The sequence below is a fragment of the Dromiciops gliroides genome, chromosome 5 (assembly GCF_019393635.1).
Source record: "Dromiciops gliroides isolate mDroGli1 chromosome 5, mDroGli1.pri, whole genome shotgun sequence".
In the NCBI taxonomy this organism is placed as follows: Eukaryota; Metazoa; Chordata; class Mammalia; order Microbiotheria; family Microbiotheriidae; genus Dromiciops; species Dromiciops gliroides.
Window position 1 is genome coordinate 279,019,874 of NC_057865.1, and position 13,105 is coordinate 279,032,978.

Consider the following 13,105-nt stretch of genomic DNA (forward strand, 5'->3'; position numbering starts at 1 on the left):
ACAAAAACCTATGGAGTCTGAATGCAGGTCAAAGCATACTATTTTCATTTTTTGTTGTTGTTTTTTTCTTCTTGTTTGTGTGGTTTTTTTCCCTTTTGTTCTAATTCTTCTCTCACAACATGACTGGTGTGGAAATATGTGCAATATGATTGTACTGTATGACCTATTCCTTGCTGTCTTGGGGAGGGGGGAGAGAAGGTAGAGAGAAAAATTTGGAATTGAAAATCTTTTTTAAAAATGAATGTTGGGGCAGCTAGGTGGCACAGTGGATAAAGCACCAGCCCTGGATTCAGGAATACCTGAGTTCAAATCTGGCCTCAGACACTTAACACTTACTAGCTGTGTGACCCTGGGCAAGTCACTTAACCCTCATTGCCCTAAAAAAAAAAAGAAAAAAAAAGAATGTTGAAAACTATCTTTACATATAATTGGAAAAAATAAAATACTATTTTTTAAAAAAAGGCTTTTCAATTCCTAATTTCTCTTAATGAGCTCATTGGGGAAATTGGGCTTCTTTTTTAACAGACATGGCCAATGGTTATAGTTTGTAAATCTCAAACGATTTCACAACTTCCTCAGAAGCATAGATGAGGTTCAGAGTATGCAATAATTCTCTAGAGACACAATGTTTTTTGTTAGTATTGAACATGAATCATTAAGGCACCACAAATTAATGTGACATATAACATATGATTTCAGCTCAGGGTTCATAGGACCATTGGTTATGAATGGGAGGAGAAGGACTTTAGAAGCTGTCTGGCCCACACCCTCATTTTACAAATGAAGGAGTTGAAGCTTAGAAACAATGACTTTTCAAGGTCACACAAATGACCGAGCTAGCCCAAAATGAGGCAGAGAGTATCAATGAGTATCAGGGTGGGAGAGGTAGGATTTGAACCCAGGCCCTCTGATTGGAAATGCAATTGCTAATTCCACCATACCACACTCACTCTGGGACTCTGGAAACTTCTGGGATTCAGAAAAACAAATCTTTTCTCCACTGGGGGAAAAAAAGTCAGTGATTAGGAATACACTTAAAAAATATCAAATCTTTGACAATAAGGAATCCAAGTCTATTAACCTATTCGTTTTATTTTGTGTGATTCTGACCTGTTATTACAGAAGTATGGTGAATGTTTTCCAACAATGGGCAACAGCAACTATTCCACAATTTAGAGAGCATTGCGCTGAGAGGTGAATTGAGTGTCCCAGAGTCATTCAGCCATCAAGATTTGCTATTCAGACTCCGGGATGAAGGATTCTCAGGCTGTGTGAAGACTGAGCTGGCCCACTCCCTAATTATCTCATGCAGCCTGGTGGGCAGCGCCCAGCGCAGGAGTGGGGAGATTGTACTCTTGAGGTTCAAAGGCCTCAGAATACATAGGAGACTCAGAAAAGAACCAAGGGCGGGAGGGGCGGCAGGGCCGGGGGAACTATGTGGTTGCCATCAAAGGCCATGCCCTAAGGATCTATAAGAGATCTGAGAAGATCCAAGGAAGTGTGGGGTCTCAAGTTGCTGCCGCCATGTGCGTCCTGTGCTCATGGGGAGGGAGCACCCGTGGGCATCAAAGAGCGTGGGACCCCCCAAGAGACATCAAGGAGGAGCTGGGCAGCAGAGCCTGGAACCCCAAGCAGCCGTCGTCTGGGCTTATGCGTGGGGTGGGGGTAAATCAAGAGTCAAAGGCTAGGTCCTCAGAATTCGCCGGAGATTTGAGAGGGGACCAAACAGAGCTTGGGGTCACGTCGGGGAATGAGTACCCCTGGAGGACAAAGTTTAGGTCATCAACATCGACAGCGCAAGGCTGAAGGGATCCCAGGTAGGAAATTTCAGGAGCTGGGCGTGGGGTCCCCAGAGCTATAGAGTTAGGGATGGGGGCCTGCAATCCTGACCCCGCCCCCTCGGGGGTGGAAATCACTGACCCCACCCCCGTTCTAGCTAGCCCAAGCAAGTGTCGGAAACAAAAGTGAAAGGAACCGTTTTCCAACCCCACTCATCCTGGGGCCAGGAACTTGGAAGGAGGTGGCGCAAAGTCGGCCCGCCCTCACCCGGGGGCGACCGCTTTGTGACTTCACCCCAGTCGCAACCACTCCCCCCCCCCCCCCACGCCATTCGGCCTGGACCCTGCCAGCCCGCTAGCCCATCTGCCCTCTGCGCCCGCGATTGCCCCCTTGCTCCCCGTCTTCCTTCTCTTCCCCTCGCTCCTGGGCTAGGACTGCCCCCAGGGCTAGAGCCCAGCAGCGCTTCCTCCTCTTCCTTCTCTTCCTCCTCCTCCTCCTCCTCCTCCTCGGCGTCCGCCCGTCGGTGCGCCTGCCCCCGTGGTGCTGCCGCCGCCGCCGCCACCCACCGTGTTCCAGCACATGTCCAGAATCCGCGGGAGCCACGGGCACCGCAGCAGCACCTCTGGTACCAGGCCCTGCTGCCCGCTAGCCAGCTCTCGACGGCAGGATGCTGTGCTTCCTGAAAGGGATGGCCTTTGTGCCCTTCCTCCTGGTGACCTGGTCCTCTGCTGCTTTCATCATCTCCTATGTGATCGCCGTGCTCTTTGGACACGTCAACCCCTTCCTTCCATACATCAGGTAAGGAAGGTCCCAGTCTGTTTCGGGGAGGAGATCCATCTGTACAAGATGGGGCAGATTATAAAAAGAAAGACCAAAGCCAAAAAGAGAGTGCTGGCCTAAGGGGCAGGAAGAACTGGCTTCAGATCTTGTCTCAACCTCACTATCTGTGATTCAATCTCGAGCCTCAGTTTCCTCATCCGTAAATTGTGGGGATTGGACTAGGTGACCTCCAAGAACCCTTCCAGCTCCAAGTCTTTGATGGAGAGGAGAGTGGAGGAGGAGTGTTTTGTGACTTTGTACAAGTTTCAGTTTCTTCATCTCCAAAATGTGGGGAGTGGATTAGGTGGCCTCCAAGGTTCCTAACTGCTCTAAATCTATGACAGTGGTTCAGAAAGCCTGTGTGACTTTAGACAAGTCTCTTCACCTCCTCTAGATCTCATTGTTCTTATCTGTAAAATGCGGTATTTGGGCTAGGTGAAATAAAAGGCTCCTAGATTTCCTCCAGAACCCCAGAATCACACTTAAACTGGTGAAATCTGAGTTAAAAACTGAAGGTACTGAAGCGTTTTGTTTATCTTAGAAAAGAGAAGGGGAGTGGAATAAAGTGGGATTAAGCATAGCCGGAAGAATCCAGATGTTTTTGACTGGTCAGAACTTTCTGATGAGGGTACATATGCCTGCAGATTTTAAAGAAAAAGGTAGATAACTCCATCAATCCATATCCTTGAAGCCCAAATTCAAGTCCTTCCCAAATATCCAGAAGAAAACTTACGTCACACTCTCCCAAACCATCTCCACCCTAAACTTTCCTTGTTGGGGTCATCACTTATGTTCTCTTGTCAACCAGGTTTTCAACTAGAGCCTCCTAACTTCTTGCCTGGATTACAGCAAGACCTACTACCCTTGTTTCTGCATCCAGGGTTTTCTCTCTACTGTTTCTACTCCACAGACTAGTTCTTACCATAGGAGGGGAGAGCAACTTCCTGGGCTTAAATTCTGCTTGTGATTCTTACTCCCTACATGACCTCAGGGGAAACTACTGCATTTCCTTGGGCCCCAGTTTCTTCATCGGTAAGATGAGGGGGGTTGATTGGCTTCTTACTTCCCCTATGTCATCCTTTTACCCTCTTCATCTCAAAAACCTCCAATCGTTCTGTTGCCTCTTAAAATAAAATGCTAAATAAGCCGGGCTTCCACTTCGGTTGACAGTCTTTTCATAATCCTATCAGTCAACAAGCATTTAGTAAATTTATTATGTGCTAAGTGCTGGGACTACCTAGAAAGGCAAAAACTGTCTGCCTACAAGAAGCTCACAAGCAAATGGAGAGAAAGTCTCAATGTTAAGAGATACATGGAGTAGACTAAGGTAATCTCCTAGGGAAAGATTGGGGGAGAGCTGGACTGAGGATGATAAATGCCTCCTGCCCAAGGTGGGATTTCAGCTGAGCCTTGAAGGAAGCCTTGGGAAGCTAGGAAGCAGAGGTCATATTGTCCTGTAAGTTCCCAGTACATGACATAACATGCACTTTTGCACAGATGGGTCCCCAAGCCTGAAATGTCCTCTCCTAGAATCCATCTCCCATCAAAGTCCAGCTCAAGCACATAGCCCTCAGTTGTTAGCTATCTCTTCCCCTTGAAATAGAGTTGCATTCCATTGCTTATCTGTGTAGAATGTGGACCCCTTGAGAGCCAGGATTGTTTTGTTTTTGTTTGAGTCCCCAGCACACGGTAGGTGCCTTGCACACAGGTATGGACTGAGTTGTTAATAATCTCACCCACCTTTAAGCCTGTTGTAGCAATTTGCGTTTTTCTCTGATCAGATTAAAATCAAAACATAATTGCTCCATTTTCTTGGGACACCTGTTATCTTGCATTGTTGTCCAAGTAGTATTTTCTATCTAATTAGAATCAAAGCTCCTTGAGGACAGGGATTGGATTTTATCCTTCTTTGTTTTCCCCTCCCTTCCTATCCTAGCAGTTGGTGTATCATAATCACTGAAGCAAGGGAAGGGAGGGCAGTATATTTCAGCCTTGAAACTGTAGAAATAAAACAAAACCTGGAGAATTTATCCTGTCATAGATTTACATCTCTGAGAACATCAAGTAAAACTTCCTCACTTGAGAGGTGGAGAAACTGAGGCTCAGCAAGGTGAATGATAGCTTGTACTTGTAGAATGCTTTATTTTAGGGTTTACTGTGAGCCTGTGTTATATGTAGATAGAGGCACAATAAATACTGTTGCCACCAATTGACCCTGGGATAAGTGATTTCTACTGTTTTGTAGGGAAATGAACCAGATTTCTCTGGATTTATGTTTCCTCATGTGTAAAAGGAAGGGTTTTATATGGTCTTTGAGTTGTCTTCCAGCTCTAGATCTATGATTCTATGTCCTGGGTTCAAATGCTTCCTCTGACACTTACTACCTGTGTGACCATGAGCACGTCAAAGAATCTCCCTGAGGCTTGGGTTCTTCATCTTTAGAACGGCTTGGGGGGCAGCTAGGTGGCACAGTGGATAAAGCACTGCCCTGGATTCAGGAGGACCTGAGTTCAAATCCAGCCTCAGACACTTGACACTAGCTGTATGACCCTGGGCAAGTCACTTGACACTCATTGCCCCACAAAAAAAAAGAAAGAAGGGCTTGGAATAGATGGCTTCTGATGCCCATTTTGGCTCCAGATCTATGACCCAAAGTCATTTTATCTTCTTGGGCCTCAGTTTCCACATCTTTAGAGTGGGTTAGACTAGATATCTGCTGAGGTCCCTTTTGGTTCCAAATCTATAACCCAAAGTCACCTCATCTCCCCTGGGCCTCAGTTTCCCCATCTGTAAAGTGAGTTGGACTAGGTGACTTGTAAGATTTCTTTCAGCTCTAGACCCATAATCCATTCTCCTCTCAACATTTTAATTTATTTCTCTAGATTTATGAATGAAATCTACTGCCTTCCCCCACTTTGTATCTTTTTTCTCTATTAGTGCAATAAATATTTAAGGTGGATAGAGCTGAGAGAAGCAAGTAGGGGCCTATGGTATTCTATGTGCCAGAGAGATGTATGGCAATGACTTTGGGGTCTCAGCTCCTGAAGAGACAGATGCTTTATGCATTAGGGAGACTTTCTTAGCACTGCATTTGGACCATATTGCTTAGTTTGACTGGGGCACTCTTACAAGGATTGGGACTTCCATCTATTCTGTAATAAGTGATCCTGGGTGAATATTAACTACCTTCAAGGACTTGTGATTTCATTGATGTGGGCACTCATGATTTCGAACTTGGGGACATGCCTGAGGCTGAGAGGTTAAGTGATCCCCACAGTTAGCCTGTGGCAGAGGATCATGAATTTAGATTAAGAGTTGTATGAGCCCTCAGAGGTCATATGGTCTAACTTCCTCATTTTACAGAGGAGGCAACTGAGGCTGCAGAGAAATTAAGTGATTGACCAGATCTTCTTCACTCCAGTTCTATGATTTTATTTACTATAATATCTGCTGTATCTCTGAAGAGTAGATCATTCCATTTCCTTAGGACTGAGAACAGGGGAGGTGGGTTTTTTATATTCATTTTCAAAGCCATCATATGAATGAATACATGAAAGAAAGATTGAATGAAAATGCACTTAAGTACTTAGCCTGCATGGACTGGGATACAAATACACGAGCACAGCCATTTCTGGCTTCAAAGAACTTACATCCTTTTTTCTTTTCTTTTCTTTTCTTTTTTTTTTAATACCAAACACCTTAAAAACATTCACAAATATAAACATTTCAACATACAAATAATAGAAATAGAGAATTGTATATATAAAGCTGTGAACTTCTGTTTTACAGATTTTTTTAAATGTTATCCTGTGGTTTTCTTTTTTTCCCCAATTAATAATATTTTATTTTTTCCAATTACATGTAAAGATAGTTTTCAGCATTTGTTTTTGTAAGATTTTGACTTCCAGATTTCTCTCCCTTTCCTCCTTCCTCCCCAAGACAGCAAGTAAACTGATATAGTCTATACATGTACAGTCATGTTAAACATACTTCCACATTAGTCATCTTTGTTACAGTTTTTTAAAGTGCATATTAAATTTAATAGGTTTGTAACAAATCACTTAGGGGAGATTACATGGATGCAGAGATTGGGGACGGGGAAGAGGTTTTGGTTTGAGGTGTCCAGGGGTGAATGGATCTGGAGCCTTTGGGATGCACTTAGGAGTGGGTTGGCACTAAGGAGTTGGCATCTAGTCCTAGGTCTTCCCGAAAGGGACTAAATTTAGCCTGGGATCTGGTCCAAGTGACATTTGCAATTGGCTCTAGGGCCCTTTCTGAATTTCTAAACCTTCCTGCTTTTGGCCCTGACCCCAGATCTTCTGCTCCTGATCCTATCACTCACTATCTGTTTGATTCAAGCTTCTATTGGATCTTTCCCTCCCCATTCCTAAATACCACATGCTCTTGACCCCAAGAGGTAGGACCCTTAGAATTAATTCAAGCTCCTTCATTTTATGGAGGAGGAAAATGAGACCCTTGTAATAAGTGACAGAAATGGAATTTCAACCTCAGCCCTCTGACACTGTCTCTGTCAGGATGTCAATAACACACTTCATTATAAGTTCTTTGGAGATATAGTTGGTCATTGCATTGATCAGCGTTCTGAATCTTTCAGAGTTATTTGTCTTTACAATGCTGTTATCCTTGTGTCTTCTGTTATATTGGTTCTGCTCAGTTCAGTCTGCATCAATTGATACAACCCAGGATTCTTTGCAGGCATCTCTTTCATTATTTCTTACAAATACAGTAATATTTCATCACATTTATATGCCATGATTCATTCCTTAATTGATGGCAACCCCTGTGCCTGAAGATAATAGCTCTTTTTTTCTCTTTTTTAATTACCTCCAGGATCAGAAAGTGTATTTCTCTTGCTACTATTCCCTTCCTAGTACCTTTCCTCTTTTTTTTTTTGTTTTTGTTTTTTGTTTTTAGTGAGGCAATTGGGGTTAAGTGACTTGCCCAGGGTCACACAGCTAGTAAGTGTTAAGTGTCTGAGGCCAGATTTGAACTCAGGTACTCCTGACTCCAGGGCCGGTGCTCTATCCATTGCGCCATCTAGCTGTCCCAGTACCTTTCCTCTTAATACTCCCTCCCCCATTCTCACTTGTTTCCCTGTTAGTTTGATATATTTATATACAAACCTCTGTGTGTGTGTGTGTAAAACCCTTCTTTATCCATTTCAGAAAAGAGTGAAGTTCATGTGATGCCTTCTGCCTCTCATCTCTTCCTCCATTTCAAGATCTCCTCTTGTTTATAGTAGAAGTGGTCATGTCTTGTGTGATCCTCATTGTAGTACTTGAACTGCTTCTTTCTGGATGCTTGTAGTATATTTTTTTTCTTTGACATGGGGAGCTCTGAATTTTGGCTATAACATTTCTGGGATTTTTTTCTTCCTTTGGGGGTTTCTTTCAGGAGGTGATTAGTAGATTCCTTCTATCTTCACTCTGCTCTTTGGACCTAATAGTTTTGGGCAGTTTTGATTTATGATTTCTTTGAGTGTCTAGGCTTCTTATAAGTCCTGGTTTTAAAGGGTTCAATGATTTTTAAAGTGATTTTTCCTAAGGACTATTGTAAGATACCTTACATTTTCTAGTTTTTTAATCACTTGATTTTGAGCTAAATTCCTTACTGTTTTATGAAGTCTTTGATTTCAGCTACACCTATTCTAGTTTTCAGGGAGACAATTTCTTGGGTAAGATTTTCCACTTTTTAGCTATTTCATATTCTTTCCCCTAGAGCTTTTATTTATTTATTCATTTGTTTTTATCTCTTGCTTTATTTCTCTTGCATTATCCTTATGGAAAACCCATTTTTTCCCTTTGAATCTGTTTGTAGTTATTATGTAGTTACTTTCCCTTTTTACTCTGATTCATCTCTGCAGCTTTAGTTCTTGAATTAGGTCTTGGTTGCAGAGCTAGAATCCATTTCCTGCTTGAATTTTGGGTAGGGTGTTCTACCCTGGGTGGTCTCACTCTTGAGTCTCCTGGGTTCTTGACTTCAGCCTCTAAGGGCACCCCTTTCCCATCTTTAAGTCTCAGAATGCTGGATCTTCAGGGCCCTGTATAGCATCTCAGGATGGAGTATTAGGGGCTGACCCAATCTGAGTGCTGCTGTGTCCACACTGACTTACTGCATCTCAGTCCCCCTCAAACCCCCAACCCAACCTGTGTGGTTTACATGCACCAGGGGGCTTTCTGAGAAGAACTATTTCTTACTGAGGAAGGCAATGTGTATTTTTTTTTTTTTAGTGAGGCAATTGGGGTTAAGTGACTTGTCCAGGGTCACACAGCTAGTAAGTGTTAAGTGTCTGAGGCCGGATTTGAACTCAGGTACTCCTGAATCCAGGGCCGGTGCTCTATCCACTGTGCCACCTAGCTGCCCCAGCAATGTGTATTTTTATACCCTCTTGGAAATTTCAGGAGTCTTTGCCTATGCTCTTAATGGCTTTTCTCCTTAGTCTCTATTTCTATCACCAGCGGGCTGCTGACTGACTTTTTGTGTAGTTCTGGGGTGGAATAAATTATTTGCTATAATTTCTAATTCTTGAATATTATTTGGTTTGATGTGCATTTCATTATTTTGCTGGAGTAGGTATGGGGTAACAGGGCAGCCAGATTCCCCAAGAAGCTATCCATCTTGTTACCCCCATCTTGGCTGGAAGTAAGGAACTTATATTCTATTAGAAGGATATAACATGTATAAGAGTGATGGCCAGGGGAGGATGTTTTGGTCTGGGGAACAGGATTGGAGTAAATAACTAATAAGTTTCCTTCTGGCCCGAAATCTATGATCCTATGATTTCACCATTATGTGGACTCATCTACTGAAGCCAATCCCAACTGCTAACTTACTCTGTTGCATAGTTAGGTGCTTTATAGGAGTGGTGTGGCACAAGAATAATTCATTACTCTTTACCCAAGCTGGTAACAAACAGGAACCTCTCCAGACTTAACTAGGATAGTTTTCTGAAATTGCCTCAAGTAGGCTCTTAATAAATAGTTGATTTATTGGTTGTGAATGAGCCAGTAGTCAGTCAGTCAATAAGCACATATCGAGTTACTCACTAGATTCCATTTCACTTCAGCGTCTATAAGGACCCTCTTAAGTAGGTGTTACAGGTAGTAATATTTAATTTCCCAACTTTATAGATGGGGAAACTGAGCCTCAGAAACATGATGTGACTTTCCCAGGAACACATAACCAATAAGAGTCAGGAGACAGGATGTGAACCAAGTTCTTTCTTACTATGGAGTCCAAGGAGCTCTTGGCTCTATCTAGTTCAATGCCCTTTGTATATATATTGCCTCTCAATACTTCACATGACATAATCTCTGGTGTTTTTTTTTACCCTCAACCCTAAATATTGGCATTGGATCAAATAGAGCATCTGTGTTGTGAATCCATTAGGAAGAGAATGCCAAACCATAACTGTAGCTTGAAAAAATAGGACTATGGGTAGAGGGAACTCCCAAGGGCAGAAAATTAGCTACCAACACAGGCTGTATCTTTGAAATGTAGGGTCTTATAGAGCTACCTAGAGCAAAGCTTCTTAAACTGTGGGTTGCAGCCCCATATGGGGTCGAATAATTGAATGTGGGGGGTTGTGAAAAATTTGGCAACAGTCAAAAGGTTATGCACACCTATTTTATATACCTAGGGTTGCATGAAAATTTCTTGGGAGAAAAGGGGTCAAATGGAAAAAGTTTAAGAAGCCCTGGCTTAGAGCAAGAGGGGTTAAGTAAAAGATCATAAGATTTTAGAAGTACTGAAGGAATTTTAAGAGGTCATAGAGCTCTCTCATTTTTACAGATGAGGAAATGAAAAGAGAGAGAGAAAGAGAGAGAGAGAGAGAGAGAGAGAGAGAGGAGAGAAACACCCAAGAACAAACCTACTAATATCCCAACAAAAGAAGTATTGTTTCCTAATTGGCAGAGATAAGCAACCTTCTCACTTGCATTTGTTCCCTCTACTTGTCAGTGTATCTCTTTTTATGATAATAATGGTGATGATAATTATTAAAGAACCCTATTAAAGTAATCTTATTAAGATGTTGATTTTGGGGCAGCTAGGTGGTATAGTAAATAGAGCACCAACCCTGGAGTCAGAAGGTCTTGAGTTCAAATGCAGCCTCAGGCATTAGCTGGGTGGCTCTTGCACAAGTCACTTCACCCTGTTTGCCTCAGTTTCCTCATCTGTAAAGTGAACAGGAGAAGGAAAAGGCAAAACTCACTCCAGTATCTCTGCCAAGAAAATCCCTCATGAGGGTCATGGAGAGTCAGACTCAACAATAATAAACACATTTATTAAGCCCCAGCTCTGTGCTAAGTGCTGTGCTAGTCACCTGGGATACAAAGGAAAAAGTTCTTGCTCTTACTTAAGAGACTTAACTTCCAAAGGGGCTTTACAGGTTTATGCTGGAGCAGTGACTAGGGAAAGAAATTTGGGTCTAGGCAGTCACAGGGATTGCCAATGGAGCTGAAGGGAAGTACAATTGATCAGTTAATACTTGTGAGTCATTGCTTCTTGTCAGGAACAAGGATTCAATGATTGTTTCCAGAACTGGAGGGGGAAGATGGGATGTGTCTTAGTGGATGACCGCATCGGGGTATGAAGTGTGTTCTAACACTCCATTCCCAAGAGGTGAATTTAATGAGCATTTCCATAATTTGAGGCAATCTGTCTTTCAATCTGACCTATTTCAAATGGAGCATCCTTTTATATCTTTTTCATTTTCTCTCCTTATTGCTTAAAAGAAAAAACCACCCAACCCTCAATACCTCAAGAATTTTGAAATCCTAGAATCTCTAAGTTGGAAGGGATCTTGGAGCTCATCTCATCTAATCAGTACCTGGATAGGAATTCCCTTGACAATAGTTTCCTGTTTAGAGAAACATAAGATCTTGGTATTTCTGAAAACTGGATTCCTTTTGCCTTTAATTCTTTTAATTGAAAACTTGCATTTATTGAGTGTTTTCTTGAGACATGATTCCAAAGATCTTTATGCAGCTGATTGCTGTGTCTGGGATGAGAGCCAGGGTCCTGATTAAATCAGACTAATTAGATTGTCTCTGATGTTCCTAGCTCTGCACTTATTATTAAAAACCATAAGAATTATGCTGTTATGAGCCCCGAGTCTCAAATGCCTAACAGAGTTGGTTAAAAGAGTATGATGGGGGGCAGCTAGGTGTCACAGTGGATAGAGCACGGGCCCTGGAGTCAGGAGTACCTGAGTTCAAATCCGGCCTCAGACACTTAACACTTACTAGCTGTGTGACCTTGGGCAAATCACTTAACCCCAATTGCCTCACCAAAAAAAAAAAAAAAAATTAGAAGAAAAAAAAAAAGAGTATGATGGCGGGCAGCTAGGTGGTTCAGTGGATAGAGCACCGGCCCTGGATTCAGGAGGGCCTGAATTCAAATCCATCCTCAGATACTTGACACTTACTAGCTGTGTGACCCTGGGCAAGTCACTTAGCCCCCATTGCCCCACAAAAAAACAAACAAAAAATCCCCCAAACCCCCAAACAAACAAACAAAAAAAGAGTACGATGGTCCTTCCAACACAACCCTATACTCCAGTACAAGAACATACCATCATCACTGCACTAGCTCAACCAATAGAAATCTAGGGGAAGGGGTGGAAATGGGAGAGAGGGTCCTCCAACTCTTGTATGTCTGGATCATGAAACTCATTAACCAAAAGGAAGTCAGAACAATTTAAAAATGGAGCTAGGAAATGATGTTGTTCTTTAGAACCTATAACTATGGGAGCTCTTGCTTTTCCATGTTCAGCTTTCTTCTGTTCATTGAAGTTTCATGTTAGGTATAAATTGGCATTAAACTCATGGAATTATATACATCTTACATTTGGAAAGGACCCCAGAAAACTTAGAAGAGTGCCTAGAGAAAAGCTTCTTAAACTGTGCACAGGTTGTGACCCCATATGGGGTCATGTAATTGAATGAGGGGGTCATGAAAAATTTGGTGACCATTGAGGTTATGTATACCTATTTTATATATTTATATACCCAGGGCATAAAAATTTCTCAGGCAAAAAGGGGTTGCCAGTGGAAAAAGTTTAAGAAATTCTCACCTAGAGCAATTTTTTTGGCCTAGTTCTGTTATTTCAGTCTGTTTAAGAAACTTTCTTCCGAGCTTATGCAGATTTATAACTGTTCTATATATGACTGAAGGTTGCCTGGATCCATGAAACATTAAATTATTTATTTACCCAAGGTCACTCAGCCAGAACTTGAATTTATGGGTTTTTCCTACTGGAAGCCAGGTCTTTATCTATGAAGCCACACTGCCTCTCATATTTTTTTCTTTTTTTTTTTTTTTCCCTCAGGGCAATGGGGGTTAAGTGACTTGCCCAGGGTCACCCAGCTAGTAAGTGTCAAGTGTCTGAGGCCGGATTTGAACTCAGGTCCTCCTGAACCCAGGGCTGGTACTTTATCCACTGCCCCACCTAGCTGTCCCCACACTGCCTCTCATATTATTGGTC

At 42.4% G+C, this 13,105-nt stretch overlaps 1 protein-coding gene across 1 annotated transcript in view; it reads left to right on the forward strand.

Moving 5' to 3' along the window:
* The first annotated feature begins 2,120 nt into the window (after positions 1-2,120).
* Positions 2,121-13,105, forward strand: part of DRAM1 (DNA damage regulated autophagy modulator 1) — a 46,995-nt gene continuing 36,010 nt past the window's right edge. Inside the window, 1 exon segment of the mRNA XM_043967712.1 lies at positions 2,121-2,577. Within this exon segment, the coding sequence (XP_043823647.1) occupies positions 2,447-2,577 (131 nt within the window). The 5' untranslated portion in view covers positions 2,121-2,446.